The sequence below is a fragment of the Pseudorasbora parva genome, chromosome 12 (genome assembly GCF_024679245.1).
Source record: "Pseudorasbora parva isolate DD20220531a chromosome 12, ASM2467924v1, whole genome shotgun sequence".
NCBI classification, from domain to species: Eukaryota; Metazoa; Chordata; class Actinopteri; order Cypriniformes; family Gobionidae; genus Pseudorasbora; species Pseudorasbora parva.
Window position 1 is genome coordinate 13,522,195 of NC_090183.1, and position 19,134 is coordinate 13,541,328.

General features: G+C 37.8%; 1 protein-coding gene across 10 annotated transcripts in view; it reads right to left on the reverse strand.

Annotated features, from left to right (window-relative positions):
- The window catches only part of dock9b (dedicator of cytokinesis 9b), a 114,052-nt gene that overhangs the window by 37,241 nt on the left and 57,677 nt on the right, over positions 1-19,134 (reverse strand). For all 10 annotated transcript variants that reach the window (XM_067459233.1, XM_067459229.1, XM_067459226.1 and 7 more), the window contains exons 5-19: positions 14,940-15,009; positions 13,912-14,007; positions 12,872-13,006; positions 10,800-10,974; positions 8,450-8,505; positions 5,827-5,901; positions 5,599-5,739; positions 4,166-4,369; positions 3,458-3,580; positions 3,032-3,114; positions 2,821-2,943; positions 1,333-1,412; positions 1,007-1,197; positions 757-822; positions 561-653 (exon numbers count right to left, since the gene is read on the reverse strand). In XM_067459233.1, the coding sequence (XP_067315334.1) occupies positions 561-653; positions 757-822; positions 1,007-1,197; positions 1,333-1,412; positions 2,821-2,943; positions 3,032-3,114; positions 3,458-3,580; positions 4,166-4,369; positions 5,599-5,739; positions 5,827-5,901; positions 8,450-8,505; positions 10,800-10,974; positions 12,872-13,006; positions 13,912-14,007; positions 14,940-15,009 (1,711 nt within the window). The remainder of the gene's footprint in view (positions 1-560; positions 654-756; positions 823-1,006; positions 1,198-1,332; positions 1,413-2,820; positions 2,944-3,031; positions 3,115-3,457; positions 3,581-4,165; positions 4,370-5,598; positions 5,740-5,826; positions 5,902-8,449; positions 8,506-10,799; positions 10,975-12,871; positions 13,007-13,911; positions 14,008-14,939; positions 15,010-19,134) is intronic.

Genomic DNA, 19,134 nt, shown 5'->3' on the forward strand with positions numbered 1-19,134 from the left:
CAGGATATATACACATGAAACAATATGATTAAAATAATATATCACATATCAACCAAAAAAATAAGTAGGGCCAAAAAGGAAAGAAATCCTGAATATCTGAAATAAATAAAAGCAAAAACATAAAACCTTAATTTGAATATACAGTGATAAAAATATCATATTGGAATAGCTGTCCCACTATTATTATTATCAATAAAAAAATTTGGATTTCAAAAGAGCACTAGTGAAAATTCTTATATTTTAATACATTTCACATCAGAAATAATAATGTATTATAATCTTATATTATGAACATACAACATGGACGCTTGTTTCAGCCACAGAATAAAACATTTTAAAAGAAAATCGCGAATTTTTAATCTCACAATTGTGAGTTTACATCTTGCAATTCTAACATTTTTCTCAGAATTGTGAGATATAAAGTCAAAATTGCATGATATAAATTCATAATTGCAAGTTATAAAGTCAGAATTGTGATAATTGGATAAGTGGATAATTCCTCCACTTATATAATTATGTCCTGCATTGACCCCTATAATATGTATTGCCTCATTCATCACCTCATCATAGAATTCAGGGTTTTGTTGGTGGTGCAGTACAGCTGCGTAGGCATGTTTGGTGAAGACTGGACCTCCTGGACGACCATAGATACACTACACATAACATGACATGAATAAACGAATAAACATGGAGCAATATTCTATTCTGGTCGAGTTAATCATATTCTACACTGTTTATCTTAAGGCAGATGTATACCTTCAAAGGTTGAGCATCCTCTTCATCCGACTCTCTGAATTCCACACATACTGCAATGTTCCTTGCCTGAGTCACATAATAGAAAGAAAAAACAAGATCCAGAAAACAACCTACTGCCAAATCTCTAAGTGCAAATTTAACATTTTTTTCCATTACACTGGGCATCTCATATCAATACTTCATATCATGTCAATACCTCATTTAGCAAGAAATTGCAAAAAGAGGCTTTCAGCTGATAGTGCTAATGTACCTTGGCGAAAGACTTCTGGTTGTCATATTTGAGGTGCTTGGGATAGACATATAGATGATTGTTGTAGGTGGTAAAAGGCTGAGAGCACTTGGCAATACAGGGAACAAACTCCTCCACCTCCAACAGAACACCATTGCTCGTCCCGTTACTTTCAAAAGGCCTCACTGGGATGTAGGATGGAGTGACACAATCTAGCCAATGGAGGAGAAAATCTGAGTTCAAGTGACCGATTCATGACACACAAGTGGGGCATACACATCAGGAAATAAGAGTATAAAATTTGACGAAAATATCATCAGAAAGATTACATTATCAACTAGACTTACTAGCCATGTCAGGAGGGACATTATCAATGGTCACATCCAAGTTACCCAAGATGACAGGTAATTTAGCCATCTTCTCAGGTCTGTGGATAGAATTTTGATTTATACAGTATGTTTTCTGTTAGAATCTCTCTGTTGGTGAAGTACTACAAAACACATTCCTAACAGTGGGATCATCCACAGCTGGATATACACTGCAGACAAATAATTCCATTTAAAATACATTGTTTCCAAAGATTAAAGGTGCCCTAGAATAGTGAAATAATAAGAGTTCAGTACACGGACATCACATACTGTGGGTCTCAAACACCATCAACAACGCCTCCTACTTCTTATGTAAATCTCGTGAATCAAAAACACCACAGAAAAATATGTGCTTCTCAACATAAACCCAACCGTGATGCAAGCGTTGGGGATCATTTATTTGCACGCCCCAAACATTTGCATCTGTCCAAACATGTTCATTGTCAGGCTTAAATGATGGAGCAGAATCATTGAGACTGCAGGTAAAGACATTCGAGGAAAGCAAAAACAGCAGCCGATGATCACATGCCATGTTTAGGCTGTGCAGGAGACCTGAGGACTTAATTGGATACCACAAATTGTAACAAATTGTTCGTTTGTTCGGCCCACTTCAAGCAAGCTTCGCTCAGCGCCTTAAACTGAAGAAAGGGGCAACTGTATTCCTGCAAGCAGTAAGTAGTGATTTTATCCACTTATTGACTGTTTAAACAATTTCTGATTAAATTGAAAATATCTTAGAGACAGCATTGTATAGACGCAAGATGCTAGTACAGTAACAACAGGAAACACCAAGTACCATACAAAACTAAATAGTGTGTCTATTTTTTTACTTGTCACATACTTGTTTATTGGTGTTTTCAGATCGTCCGTGCGCGAGAGAGAGCTTGCGTGCATATGGTTGCCAGATTGGACACGTTTAGGTAAAACACCGGATGTGTTCTTTTCACAGAAAAGCTCTGTTTGGGGGATTTGAATGACTGAAATCTGGCAACGGTACGAACGCGAGCTCTTTCTCGTGCACGGATGATCTGAAAACACCAATAAACAAGTAGGCTGCATTTTATCAATCTCCATTTGAGATGTTTTTGCTTAAAGTGTCATTCAGTCTGTCTGTGTTCTGTCAGGACGGTCAGGAATCACGAGCCGCTTCGCTGAACTGCTGAACTGCTGTGAGCTGCTGAAATAAGCCAATCAGAGCAGAGCTCAACATTAATATTCATGACTATTCCAAATAAGGCAAAAACAGAGCATTACATCCTAGGGACATTTTCTAGGTTTTAAATGGACCTGTAAAACTGTATCTGGACAATTTTTGCCCTTAAATAAGCCACATACCCTCTATGTAAATATCAGAGAACAATTTAACATATTGTTTCAACTCATTCTAGGGCACCTTTAAAACTACTGTAAAAGGGACAAGACACATCACAGTGAAGACAATTCTGATGGCTTGAGGCGAGTACTGACTTCCTAAAATCTGCCAGCAGTTTGAAAAGATCCTCTTCTGAGAGTTTGTTACTGTCTTGCCGGTACAGTGCGGAGAACCGAGCGCTTTTATCCAGAGTCCCTGAGGCATCTTTAAACACAGGCCTGTGGAAAAGAACAAAAAGATTAAATATTGTGATTGACACAACACACAGAGAGAAGAACAGAACATTTCCAGACAGTTTTGGCTCACCGGGCTGCCCATGCGAAAGGCATCCTGTACTGGCCCAGTCTACTGCAGGCCATCTTGGCATTCTTCAAAACCTTCTGAGCAACCTGCGAAGCAAAACACACACACAGTGTTTCCCAAAACCTCTCAAGAGGTTGTTTTTAACGGTAAAGTGAGCAGACAGCATGTTCCTGAGAGCCTTGCGGGGTTTTTAGTTGGTAACGTAGAGTCGATTTTGGCAGGATATTGCAAGGGTCATTGTGGGATGAGGTAGAATTCTTAGCAAGTTTATGAATCCTAATCCCTGATTATCCTTTTCCTTATCCTTCTAATAACCACTTAGTGTTTTGTTTGACATTGTGTATTTGGTACTTCTGTTTTGTTTGTGTATATTTATGGATCAGCAGTTTTGTTTATGCACTGTGTGTGTGGTTATGTTAGGCCCATTGCCTTGCTGGAGTCGGAGCTCTTCATGTAGGGCTCAGCGCAGTGTGTAATGCCTCCCTGCAGAACCTTCTCCATTCGTGCAACCAGAAAGATGTCAGGGTGAGGACACGTCACAGAGAAGACACCCTAAAACAAAAATGAGCACTTAGACTTCTCTTACTTGAAAGATTGTGTATTTTATTTATATATGGTTTTTCCATATAAGGATGTCCCCAGATGTTAGATATAGTTAACTTCCTAAAGTATAGCTAAGAGAACACACACACACACACACACACACACACACACACACACACACACACACACACACACACACACACACACACACACACACACACACACACATTCATGTTTTATGGGGATAGACATCATGATTTTTATACAGTAAAAATTGTATATTCTCACAGTTATATATATCCTAACCCTACCTCTAAACCTACCCATTACAGAAACCTTTCTCTATCTATCTATCTATCTATCTATCTATCTATCTATCTATCTATCTATCTATCTATCTATCTATCTATCTATCTATCTATCTATCTATCTATCTATCTATCTATCTATCCATCCATCCATCCATCCATCCATCCATCCATCCATCCATCCATCCATCCATCCATCCATCCATCCATCCATCCATCCATCCATCCATCCATCCATCCATCCATTTCATAGGTTCTTTAAAAATAGATTGTTCAGCCCTCTTACTTTTTTGGGGTACTGCAGCATTCCCTCCAGCAGTTCACTAAGCATTTCTCCATGAGGGGTGTCCACTCCTCCATTTATTTGCATGCTTGGTGGTGGGATCATAGATCGGACCAGTGGGTGGTTTAGATCCACGTGAAAATCTGCAGATATTTTTCTACTGTTCTGCACATCAAACAGTGAGAGCACCACGAAGAAGGGCTCCACCTGAAGAAAACAGTGAAAACTGCATCTACCCATACGAAACAAAACTATATGGGAATATACTGGAAAATATCATGTGATTTCCATATATTGAAAATGTATTTATATTTTTAAAAATAGTGCTATATGGTCAATTTATGACCATGCATATATTGTTACATAAAAAAATATATAGCAATGAAAAACAAAAATCCACTACACTTTAAAAAAAATCAGGCCCCAACTGAAAATGTTCTAGTGACTGATCACATAAAAAAATTTTAGTTGGCCAAATTGATTTTATGTGAATTAAATTGCATAAATTCACAGAAATTCAATTTAGCCAACTGAAAAATTTAGATGTGATCAGTCACTAGAAAATTTTCAGTTGGGGCCTGATTTTTTTTAAAGTGTACTTTTTTATATGCAATAGCTTCATTGATACACTCAATTAATTTCTCTTTCACAGGTTAACACATGGGTTAACATAAAGATGAACACTTATTTATAAACTTTTAACTCACTTTTGTTTGCATATGAAAATACAGTTTAATGTATATATAAGAAAAAAGTGTGTACTGAAAACATATACATTTTTTACTATTTTTGAACAACTGGCAAGTCAAAGGAACATGGTGTGTGCAAATTCAATTTTACAAATATAAATATATGGATATATATATATATATATATATATATATATATATATATATATATATATATATATATATATATATATATATATATATATATATATATATATATATATAGTATACGGTGATATTTTTCAATATATGAAAAGCAATTCCTTATGTATTATTCAATATTTTCTGCTTACAATATATTCTTTTGAATATGTTCAATACATACAATACATAATTGAATATATTGATAATTTATATATAAGCAAATATATTTACTTTTTATAGGGTAATCTGTACCAGAGGTGTGTGTTTAGCTAAGGTTGACATGTTGGACCAACATTTATATAGCCTATTGAGAACTCCAGTCTTCTATGTGTGTGTTTGAAAATTACATTAAAATAGGAGAAAGAGGTTTAACATTCAAATAATTGCACATTTACCTTTATGTAATCACATACAGGGCTGACTATCAATATACACACAATTCTCCCGTTCCCATGGAGTCTGGCTGGTTGCCACAACACATCCCTCTTCAGAGACAGTGACACTTCGCCAAAGAAAAGAGCTTTATAACCCCAGAACCACTGTGATTGTGCATGTGAATCTTACGTTAGTAGTAGGTCCCTCTTCATTCTCTGCTACACAGCTCTGAAGGTTGAAAGACAGATCATTGCAGCTGACCAAAACTCTCTTCCCAAACTTCTCCTCAAACTGCTTCACATCAGGTTCAATGCCAGACAAATCGAGTCTCTACAGGCCAAAATACACACACCGAGCTTAAAACCAGTAGCTCACCCTGTGATTTAATGTTTTGGTATTATTGAAGCTGTGGCTCACCTGTGTGTCAGGGTCCAGAGTGAAGAGTTTCAGACGAGTCTCACTCCTCATCTTGGACTCAATGTCTCTTGCACTCTAAAAAGCAAAAACAAGATGGTAATCGCTAATTACTGCATCTGATTGTGTTTCCTGTTCCAACATACTGTATGACAAAAAAAACGTAATTAGTATTTTGTCTTGGTTTTCAGTAAAACATCTAAACATCCTTTAAATCGGCATGAAAAGGATGTGGTGTTTGCGCATTCCTATTGTGACGTATATCCAAGTGAAACAGCTTCTCGAACAAGAAAAAATGTAGGGCGGGACAGTGGTGAGTGACAGTTTGTCCCATAAACCAGTAAAGCCTGTAAACACATCATCAGAGAAGAGATATTGGTGTGAGTGGATTTTTTTCAATGAAATATTACGAGGACACATTAATAGAAAAAAAAAAAATATGATGTGCAGTGCACAGATAAATAATTTATAATAAATACTGCAATATTCCATAAATAGAAATTAATGCAAAATAAGATGAATGCAAAATATGATTTTCAGACTTTTTAAACTTTAAATGATAAACAAATATGATAATATAATATATGTTTTACTCTGTAAACCTAAATGTAGTTAGATTTAAGATTAGAAAAAGAAAGTGAATAATTATTTTTGCCATTATTATTATTATTAAACAAGTATTTTTTTAGTTCTTACATTTTTTTTGTATTATATCTCTTTTACACAGTTTAGCTTCTCAAGAAAATGTATTTTGTTTTATGAATGTTTAGATATTTTTACTGTAGAAAAAGGCAAAAGAAAAACCTAATGTTGTCTTTACTTAAACAAATCAAGTAATCTTGAATAAATAGTATTAGTCCAAAAACTCAAAAATATAAGTTAGTGTAACTTATTAACCTACAAAATGCATAAACTTAAGATTTCAAGTTGTATGAACTCAAAATCATAATCATAAAAAAGCTCACTCTGGTCTTGCTTGATGTGATTGGCCATGCAAGGAGTTCTGTCTGGAAATGAGAACTAATTCACTGATTGGAGGACATTTATAAAAGGCGGTCCTTTTTGCCTCGTCTGTTGCTGATTCAAAATAAGATGGAGACTTTCTCATTGTGATGCAATCTTAAATTCGATTAGTAAAAATGTGTAATTTAATAAACCTAACAATAATATGTGAACTAACTTATAACTAACCAGATTGACTTTATTTCTGTTTTAATGAAAATAATAGTTTTGTTTATAGTCACCATGATGGAGATAAGTGTTTGCTTTAGTTGGGCTCTTGACACTTGACTGTGTAATATTAATGTTTCTTTGGCTGCTTTGTGTTTGTGAGACACATTTGTTAAGAAACAAAGAGTCAAGAGAAAATATAATTAAGAGGTGTTGTTAATACATTGATGATAACATCATCACGTATTAACAAAATCCTTGATATCATGCAGAGTCTAATGCTCTACTTGTCAAAGCGGTTTATAATAGTTTTAAAATATTAATATTAATAGCCATGAGATCCTTCACTGTTGTGGTAATTAAAAATTGTATTTATTTAATTATTATTTGCACTAGAAGTTTAAATCTACGACATTAGTTAGACCCACACACAGATCAAGAATCGGCGTATGAATCTCTACAATGGTGACAATCAATTTAAATTAAAATAAAATTCTGATAAACAAAGCAACTCTAAACATAAAACAAGCTACAAAAACATCAAAACAAAACAGCAAATGTAAAAGCAAATAGTAAGAATTAAAGAAAATTAGTCACAATTTAGATGCATAATTTATTCATGCTGAAATGCATGTTGGGACCCATGGGGAAGTTTTGATTGGTTGAACCCAGCATGGTGTACTGAACTGGTGTACCCAGTTTGGTGAACTTAACAATTTAAGTACAGTGAACGTGAGCACCAAGTTAAGTGAACTTAAATATACAAGTTTTGGGAGACTCCATTACTCAATTGAATTGAGGGAACAAGTTTACTCAAATGAATTGAGTTAAATCAACTTATTAGGGTTTTCAGTGTGAGAACTATTCTGACTATAGAGAGAAGCGGCGCCTAGACGATTGATTCCAGGGAGGAGAGAGAAGGAGGACAGGAGAATGAAGAGCAGAGAGAAGAGAGAGAGAAAGATGTGATGAGAGAGATGAGAAAGACTGTGTATGTGTGTGTGTGTGTGTTCCAAAGTGTGGGTGGTTCATTGTGGAATGGTTGGAAAACATTAGCCGAGAAGACTAAGGGTGAGTGGAAAAACTGTGGATGTGTAGAGAGAGGGCAGACAGTGAGGACGCCAGCATTGAGATCATCTTAGAGTCAAGACACAGGAACTGAAAAGCAGTATTTACCTTCACACACTCACACTCACAGACACACTCACAGACACACACACACACACACACACACACACACACACACACACACACACACACACACACACACACACACACACACACACACACACACACACACACACACACACACACACACACACACACACACACACACACACACACACACACACACACACACACACACACACACGCACCCTTGAAACTGTAGATGATTGTTTTTCTATAATCAGCTATATGTCTACATGTGTGTCTAGTGTCAACGTGTTCACAATACCTGGAAACTGTCCTGAAAATTCCCTGGTGATATGTCTGTCTTGCCCAGCTCATCGTCTGTGTGAGAGAAAACACACATGCTGAACTGAAAATCTCAAAACCAGCAAACTCAGTAGTACAGCATAAAGCCGTGAGTCTAAATGTCTATATATCAAGATAGACATTCTTTTCCGCCCCAAGATATTATGTGCCCTAAATATGACAGTTTTCTCCTTCAGTGTAGCTAAGTATAAGGCAATTTCCTCCATTTTATTTTCAGCAACCTGCAAGATTTGAGGTATCATTCATGTCCGTAGCACCAACATTGCGAGACATGTTAGGCAGCAAAATGAACAAAGGGTCAGAAGTTTCTTTTCCCGCTAATCCCAAACATTAATTATGATTACTTGGTTCGATTGCCTGGACCGAACCCGAGTTCGATTGCTCCCCCTTCCCCTCTTGCCCCACTGGACTGTGTTCATATCATATTATTATGGGTCCGGACCCGGGTTCGTTTGCGTCATCAAAGCAGCAGATGTTTACCCGGTTGCTTAGTAACGACAGCGAGCGTAAAGGCGGCAAATTGCATAGCGTTGCTCCCGTCACTTTTATATTTTTGTTTTTGAACCATTGGTTTTGTTACCATAGCTTCAATACATAATGGCACATTGCGTCTTTCTGCCGTGAATGTACTGCAAATACTCTAAAGAACACCAAAGATGAGCAGAAATGTGATCTACAGTGCTTTGCTTGCAGTATGTCAGTGACACTCGTCAGGTAAATTAGTGAAACACAAATTTTTTATCAAATCATATGTCATTAATAGCGGTTCACTTCCGCGTTTTAGTACGCTTGCGTTCACATCACCAGCGAACCGTACCAGAGTTGAACCCCAGACCACCCTTTTAAAGGTGCGTTCACACTTGTCAAGTTTGGTTCAATTAAAACGAACCCTGGTGTGATTGCTCGGTTAGTGCGGTTCAATTGAACATATGTGAATGCTGCCATCCGAACCCTGGTGCGCACCAAACAAGTCAAGCAGACTTGGAAGCGGACCGAGACCCATCTTTTTAGTGGTCTCGGTCCATTTCCAAACGAACTCTGGTGCGGTTCGATTGATTTATGAACGCAACACGGACCAAAGACATGTAAATGAACCAAAAACAGGACTTAATGTCACAATGTCATCGGTATATCCGCATTGAGTAACGTTAACGTTAGAGGGCAAACGAGCAACGAGGAGGTAAGTGCCTCATCAATATTTGGTCCGAGCACGTTTCGAAAATGATAAAAAAAACGCACAAAAAGCATACCTGGTTCTTCTCATCAAAAGATCTGTGTTGCCCATTAGTCGGTACAGACGACGGAACTGCCATCTCTTTTACAGCAGATCTTCATTTCTGCATACAACGGAGGAAATCCTGGTGCTGTTTTGAACAGTTTATGAGCTCTTCGTGAGTTCTCAGCTGGTAAAAATTATGCCATGTACACGCATAAAATGATCGCGTTTAATCCAGCACACAGCATTGTTTTGAATGTTCGGTAAGCAAGCTCCTACGTCATATAAGCCGACCAATCAGGTTGTGACCATCTCCCTATGCCTTTGGTTCGGTAACTTTAGGTTTGTTGTTAAAAATGCCAGTGTGAACTCTAAGTGGACCAGGACTATGATTTGTTTTGGGGTCCGGGCCAAACAAACCAGACTAACTGAACTACAAGTGTGAACGCACCCTAAGTGGACTCAGTTGCGGTTCGCGGGTGCACACCCGAGTGTCGGAAGACCGTGTACACATCATCCAAAACAAACCGAACTCTGACCCGGGTGTGCACCAAAAGTGCTAGTGTGAAAGCACCCTAATAGCAAGAGTCATGCTTACCTACCTTAGCAAGCCCCACTAGTAATTCGATAATTTGGTTCTGCACTGCACTTGATTGCACTCTGATTGGTCAGCAGGTGTTTGTTGTTTTATACTAGGCGAGAAGAAAGGAATGTGCTGTCTCCTTTGAAGCTCATCAAACATAAATAAAGACGCCCAACCTCCTCTCCAGTGTAAAATCCGAAGGGCTTAAGAGGTGTTAACTGTTACTGTTTGTGTATGGCTATGTGTGCGTCAGTTCAGGAGTGTTAGATATATGCATACCGTGTATCCATTAAAAGACATTTAAAGAGTGGGTGGTCTCTTCAAAGAAAACATACACATATAGGTAACTCGACCACTCAGCTGGCTCTGCAAATACATGTCTGTGTGCTCAAACTGTGTCAACAATCTTGTATTATCATATAGTAATGTATCAACACACTCCACCTGTCATATATGACATCAGACACACACATCTGTGAATTGCACACTCTTACTGGCCCAAAAACACACCATCGTGCAGTTCTCCATTCCTCCTCTCCTGCATGGCAAGCTCAAAACTGCTGTGGAGGATTTTGTTGAGGGTGCTGATCCAGTCATCCATCTCTCCTTCACCGTCTGCAGCCAGAAGATACGTGCTTTTATCTTGCATCTTCAGCTCAAACGCAAAACGCCGTACTTTACTGTTCTGCACACAGACAAACGTGACAGAAAAAGAGAGACATTTCTAATCATGTCATTGGCAGTGAACAGCATAGCTCAGATCTTGGCAAATCTGAGCACAATTTAAGTAGGATCATAGTAAGATCTCTTCTTAAACTTATTTTTGTAGAAATGTTTTTTTTTTTTTTTTTTTTTTGTGGGAGAAAAAGGAGATCTCATTTCCTATGGGAATGTGCGAGCACCAGAGACTTTGGAATGATTTTACACTTAATGAATTTATGAAGAATTTACCAGAAATGACTATGGAAAATATATCTATCCTGCAGGAGCTGAAAGCCATTTATTCCCAGACAAATGCTGAGGAATATCTGGGCGCGATGCATGTGCACCTGTTGAAATGTTTAGGTTTTAGAGCTAGAAATAACTTTTACTATTTTTCTTTTGTCTGAAATGTGGAAAACAGAAAAAAAGTCAAAAAACAGATGTTGAAAACAGATAGACAGGTTGTGCATACCAAAGGAATACTTTATTCTTTCAGGAGGGTTGGTGAATAGAGGAATGTGATCACATTTTCACTCTCACACACATGCACTGAGCGCACCACAAAGCGGAAATATTTGACCCTGGGAGAAATCAAGCATGAATTAAGCTGGACTTTTTCCTTCTGTCTCTCTCTCTCTCTTTCTCTCTTTTATATTTTTCTCTTTTTTCTGCAACCCTGAGTACCCCATCAGAGGAACTGACCATCCAAACACTGATATCCCCTCTTGGTCAAGACAATGGAAGAGACTTATGAGGATGTTATTAGAAATCTGAACTCCTTTTATAAACTGCTTTGTGCTGAAGTAAATACACGAAAAAATGCCCTTATGAACTTTAACACAATTTTCTAGGTTCAATACAAGTTAAGATTTATCGATAACATTTGTGGAGCAATGTTGATTACAAAAGAGTACAATGCTAACTTGATTTGCTCCCTCTTTTTAAAAGAAAGCTAACATTACAGAAAAGTTACAATAGAAGTAAAAAAGAGCAATAAACATAAATAACACTGAATAAATGTGTACATTACACAACTGTGTACACATTTTAATTATTATTAAAAAAAAAGATTTACAATTTATTTACTTATTATTTATGTATATTGAAATATTTTTTATGAATATAATGTCGCACCACATGACATTTTACAACATTCTCAACCTTCACCTAAAGGTGCACTATGTAGTATTTTTGCAGTAAAATATCCAAAAACCACCAGGCCAGTGTAATATATTTTGTTCAGTTGAGTACTTACAATATCCCAAATGTTTCCAACTATTTGTAAATTGTGAGAAAATTGCTATTTTAACTAAGGAGTGGGACGTTTCAGCATAGCGTTTGAGGGAGTCGCCTGTCAATCACGTCATATCTGCGTTACCCTCGGTTTTATTCTGCAGAAGCGCTTTTCTCTTAGCAGTGTGAACATGTCACAGCAGCGCTGAGCGAATGCACAGAGTAACGTCATAACATCATTTTAAACACACTTAAATGTATCTAATATGATAAACAGAGCTGCTTTACTTTATAATCATGACCGGAAAAAGCGGAAGTGCGGGCGCCTGGATTTATATTGGATAAAAGGATTAATATTGCTACTTCCAATCTATATTTTTTTGCTAGTACTATGTATATTTAAACATCAGAAACATATAATATATAATTATATGGTTGAAAACACTGAAAAGTTGCCATTTATGGTTGTGATTCATGACAGACGAGCACACCCATCTCTGGTTCAGCGCCAGCTATTAAAGAGTGAACACAGATTTGAATAGCAGTTCATGACGTTCTAATAACACCTGTGTGACCGTATTAAATGTAAAAAATATTATAAATTTTTGTCTTTTGGAAGCTGCATGTGCCCCCTCGCTGATATTTACCTGGATGACACCCATGCATGAGTCCAGGAAGATGGTTCCCTTGGGTTCTTTAGATATTTTTTCATCTTTGTAGAAGTTCAAGTTGTATGATCCATCTCCCAGCTGGGTCAAGTGGAAATACCTTCTCTTAAAAGACTAAAGGCCAAGAAAAAACACAAAGAGCATTCAATAAAAACAGCAGATTTAAACACACTGCGTTTAGATGCAAAACAAGTGACTGTTCTAAAAATAACATCTAGGGGAAAGCGGCCATGGGAAAATGGATTAGTGAGAACTGGAAGTGGCACTTCCTGTCTATGGTATGCTGAGCACAGATCTGCAAAGAGGAGAACTAAGGGTCAGAGTTTGCTCTGCTCTGACTGACAACAACCAGCTGAACACAAAGCTATGCAGAAACTGGACTCCATGTGATGTCAATAACATCAGCTTTTGATTTGATGGCTATGTTTGGAATGACTCACTACCATACTACTATTTGTGCAGTGTGCAGTATGCATATTATGCACAATATGAGTCTCCTGTATCCATGAACATTTTTCAAAACGTTGTAGTATGCAACCAGAGCACAATGGGATATGAACAATACAATGGAATTAATATCAACCATAATTTTGACTCAATATTTCAATAAAAATGTAAAGTACATTTTTTGAATTAAGCGTGCACTGTAGAAACAATTTTCGCTCAAGTAAATTTCACAATTAATTACAAAAAACAGCAAGTAGAAAATTTTATTCAGCATTACATTTTGAAAGACTGAAATTGTATTTTCTTTTAAAACAAACTCCAGGAAAAAAGTATTTTTAAGTGTGGTGACAACAATACAGCCTACCACTTTTTGAATTGTCTTTTTTATAATGTGTTTTGCATTTTAAAAGATATACAGTCTAAACTGTGTGTAACCCCTCTGGTTCTACTTGGCTGTATTCAGTGTGCTAGTATTTTATTCTGAACATAGTGATTATTGTGTGTAAGAATATGTTTCAGATATTTTTTGTCGTCATCAATTCAGAAAGCACTTGTGTATATGGCTAACTCACCCTCATTGTAACACTGATGGCACTGTTCATGTTTGCTTTATACAGCCAGCCGTGCTTGGACATGCCCCCTCTTTGAGAACCCAATGACGCGGCATCCTTCAGGAACCAGAGAGGAATATAACGAGCACACATAAGAACACACAGAAGCACAATCATACACCCACACAGTCTGACTTCATCTGTTTCTTCAAGCCTGAACAAAACATGTCGATATCTAACACATTTTCCCACATTAGAGCCTCTGGATGCCCTTTCTGTGTTTCAACATGAAGTCCATTTTCACCTGACCCCCCCAATTATTCATGTTCTCCCTCATCCCTACAGGGAGCAGCCTTCAAACTGAACAAACAAACTCCATCCCTGAGCGAGCGCTCAGACAGAATGGCAGACATGGAGCTGGAATTCTGGGAAACGACGGTGAAACCCAATCAGGGGATCAAATGGCCCACAGACAGCCGAGCCCAGTGCTTTTTCTTTCTCTAAGGCTAATGTAGTCCCAGAGGCTCCTTACAAACGCATTACTAATAAGCTGTAAGTTCCTTATTATTTATTTATTCTGCTTATCAGCCAGTAAGAACAGAGAGGAGGAGAGCGAGGAAATCACAGTTGCGATATGCTGATGAAGTATGGTGCATAGAAGTGCAGTATGGGGAATACCATTTTCTTTAACTGTCACTATACTAAGGAAACTGGCAGAGTTATGAAACAATAACGCATGAGTTTCTAGCTCTTTTTCATTTGTTTATTACACAAACGTCTGGACAGAGTGAGTTTAAACAGCCAAATATGAGCAAATTCCTGAGCTGCACATTAATTACATTAATCATTAATTACAGGGCTGCATTCTGAATCATGTAAATGACACCACATATCTGTAATGAAAAATGTGGGGGTTTCCTAAGAGCTTTTTTGGCCCAAAGGACTGGTACCCCTGGTACATTAAAAAAGTACCCAGAGTTGAAGAAACACCAACTTATAGACACATAAAAAAAAATCACAGTGAGGAATCATGGGCAATTGTCCGTTACCTCCTCCTTATCTGCATCCTCGTCCACCTCAAACACGTGACTCGCTAGTTTCTCTGGCCGAGGAACTTTACTGTAAAAAAATAAAAAAATAATTAAAAAACAAGAACCAATAACAACAACCATAAGACCAATAGACTTTTTTGCCTGTTCAAAAGTCACCTCCACAACAAAACATTGAGGGCTTGCTAGCATTTTTGGTTCCACTTTAGATTAAGAGTGTTAACTCTTTCCCTGCCAGCGTTTTTGATCCTTTTCACAAAACTTTTATGGCCTCCAAAACGTATTTGTTATGTGAAAATGAACATGTAATATATCATATATTGCATTTAATGTTGCCATGAAATCAAAATGGACAATTCTTATTTTTTATGTAATATTTTAGTGTATATTATAAATATATGTGCACTTCATTATAATTTTTGTTAATTAATGTGCTTTAATCTTTATCAATAATAAATCTCCTTAATCTCCTTAAAAAACCTCCAAAATGTTAACCTTCCCTCCCCCCTACATTTTTTTTTCTCATTTCAGAAGCCGCTTCACTCAGATATACGTCACAATAGAGGAAAAAAGAACAATCGCAACATCTGTTTCATGCTGACTTTTAAGAAAAGCCATTTTTTCTAGCCTCATGCATTCTTTTTTTTGATCAATAATTGAATATAGGTAAGTTTCATAAAAAAGGCAACATTGAGCAAGAAGCTAAGAAAATTGCTTTTGTCAAATACTACATCAGGATCAGATTCAATACGAATAGAAGTAATAATAATCCTTTTATACGATTTTAGCGTGTCACAATGTGATTACTTGGTGACAAATATCTTAACAAGCTAAACGATTTGAGGCATCATTCATGTCTGCAGCACTGTACATCTAACAAAAAGGTTCAGCACTTATAACTCAAGGACACAGTTGCTCTTATCCCTCACAGAGCTGATGCAAAATGTGCACATGTGCATGTGTGTTCAAGGAAACTGCATTAGCGAAATTATCATGAAGGTGTGGGGGTGGATCGTAATGTCGGTCATGATGATGATGTTGAAGCTTCACAAACACAGCACACATTATCTCTGTTTCTTCCATCACCATCATCCCTCCTGCTTCCTCTGTGACCTTTACCAAATGCCAGACACTAGCTGGCTCCTGATCTCCACAATGTGATTTGCCAGGTATTGACCGCTATGACATAATTGTTATATATGTTAGTTGAGACAGGAAGTGACAACAGTGGATAACAGACACTTGTCTGGCGTTTGTTTGCTGCCTTGTCCTGAAACAGGTGGAGTATTTATGTCCTGAATGACAAAAGAAAGAGGAAGAGAAAGGAAAAGTGAGAAGGAAATAGGAAAAGAGCTGCTGGTGGGTTGTGCTTGTGTGAAGAAAGGCACTTTCCAGATTTAGCACAGGACGAGACCTCGCTGTCAAGACTTGGGCAGGACAGGATGAGGACACTGACAAAAATTAGTGCATAAAATAGCATATCTCCCTCTTTCACACACACAAATACACTGTGCAAACACAAGCAACACATGAGCTCTGTTCCAAAAACTAGAGAACTGCCTCGCAGATAGAGATTTAGAGATGTCCTCTAAATAGTGGCTGATCTGTAGGTTTTTTATAGGCCGATGCCAAAATTCTAGAGTGGCTGACGGCTGATATAATGGCTGAAATATAACTATTATATTTTAAAAATAGTAAATAACATATGCACGATGAATGTAAAATGTAATTTTTATAGCATTTGTCATCCTGCACCATACTGGTGTGGGCTGCATTTCCCGATAACGTGGTCTCTTAGCGCGCTACGAAAACTCTAAAGGTATAACTTAACTAAAGGTATCCCATTTCTAGGCGTGTTTCCCGAACTATACCTTAGGAGGTCGCTTAAGGTATACCTTCTTAAGTGCGACGTTAGCTGGTGCTGTTCGTGACGGTGGTGCTGAATTGGCTTATATCGATGTCTCAAGAATCAATTATTTACTCTATGCAGGGGCTGTTTCACTGCGTTATATATATATATAATTTAAAGTTTTATTTTTTATAAAAAAAAGCACCAGAAAGAATTGAACTTGCATTTATCTACAAAATTTTGAAATGAGTGCACGAACCAGCAATCTCATTCTCAACTGCATCATGCGTCTTGATTTACTTCACAGCCAGGGATGATTGCCCAGCAGCTGAGTCATATTATTGTGTAAATAACTAATGTCTGTTATTGGATGGCCTACTGAATAAAAACGGCTCCGTGGACGGCGCCGTCTTTGATTTAGCTCAAGTATTCACTGTCTCGCTACCATAGTTTGACCAAACTCCTCCACAAGCATTCCCTTTAAATGGGCTCCTAAGCCTTTCCTGTCTAATGGTTTGCCAGCTAATGTACCTTTGAATAAGCTAACAACCATTAAAGGGGGGGTGAAACACTCAGTTTCAGTCAATCTCATGCCAATCTTGAGTACCTATAGAGTAGTATTGCATCCTTTATATCTCCGAAAAGTCTTTAGTTTTATTATATTTATAAAAGAAATATGGGCTGTACCGAGTCTTTCCGGAAAAAAACGAGCGCCTGGAGGCGTATAGTGTGGGCGGAGCTAAAGAATGACGAATGCACACAAAGCGGTGACGTCCTCAAGCGTGGAGAAGAAAACGCTACCCTAAATCAGATTCAACTAATACATATATGATCCAGAATCAGATCCGGAGGCTAAAATAAATTGAACAGGGGAAACAACAACAGCAGGACATCCGTCTCTGTGGTATGTACTGTATTTAGTGGCCTGTCAACATTTGTGTGTGTTTACTCGCAGTTTATGAGGACATGATTCGGTTTATGGACTATTGTATGCAACTAAACCTTAGCAGTAGCAAGCAAAGCGGTTTTGCACGTCAGACTAGTGTAACGTTATACATAGAACAACAATGCAGTAACTGTTTGCGCATTTGAATGAAGAAGCACGCTTTGTGAGAGCGCTAGGTTTATGTTTGGGTGGTTTTACTGACACCTATAGTGGTCAGCTAAACAAATGTATTTAAACACACACTATAGATCGCATGCTCCATTGATAAATTAACTATACATGATCGTGTTGTTTACTGATGTTTACTTACGCGACGATAGCCAACAGCAGAGACATTTGAAGCAGTTTTACTCACCGCCTGCTTCCAAAGCAGGACCGAACCTTTATCGGGACTGCTCCATCAAAAACACACTTCTTTGGTATGATTTGGTGAAGTCTTGTGACAGCAGTGACCGTGGAGATCCATGATGTTGTGAACCTTCCCGTCATTTCTGCGTTCAAATCGGTTCAAATGCAGCGCTGCCTTCCCGGAATGCTGTGCTGAAGCGTTGAAGTCGCTTTATGTCACCCATAGGAATAAAGTGGAGTGCGGTGCGGACTATAACGACATAAGTGTTCACGAACGAGTGGATCTGCTGCTGTGAGTGTTTATGGGTGGCGTGCATTTCCTCTCTCGCTCTAGTCACGCGCGCGCGCACCCTTCTGGGAGAAGAGCCCGTACGGCCCATACAAGGACCTTCCGCTCTATCGACGTCAAGCGGACCCATACTCGAAAAAAACTCTCCGAAACTTGTGAGAAACTGGAAGGAGTATTTTTGACACAGAAATACTCCATCAAACGTCCAACATTAGTTTTGAAACTTTGTCTATGTTTAGGATGGGAATCCAAGTCTTTAACAGTGTAAAAAGCTCAGTATGCATGAAACAGCATTTCACCCCCCCCCCCCCCCCTTAATGTAATGGCAATTTTAATCCTTGCATAAAAAACAAACAAACAATTTAACTAGCCTAATTGAACACTGGGTGTATATTACAACTTCAGAATTATATTCGTATAGACTGACATATAAAGAAGATTTTTCCACAGTGTTGGCCACCAGTGGAATGAACTGTCAATAGTGATAAGGTATAGCTAAGAGTGGTCCAGACCAACCTTACGAAAGTATGACTTACAGAAGGTATTCTTAACTAAGACCGTTTTGGGAAACACATATTAACGTTAAGGGATACCTTAAGGTATAACTTAAGAATGATGTAGTGTTAAGAAGGTTTTGGGAATGCCAGCCATGATCTAAATACACAATAATATTACTGCTCGAACAACGCATTTGAGAGACTCAACTATTGCACACAACTATACACACAAATATTGGCTAAAACAATCCATAATTATTTTGTTT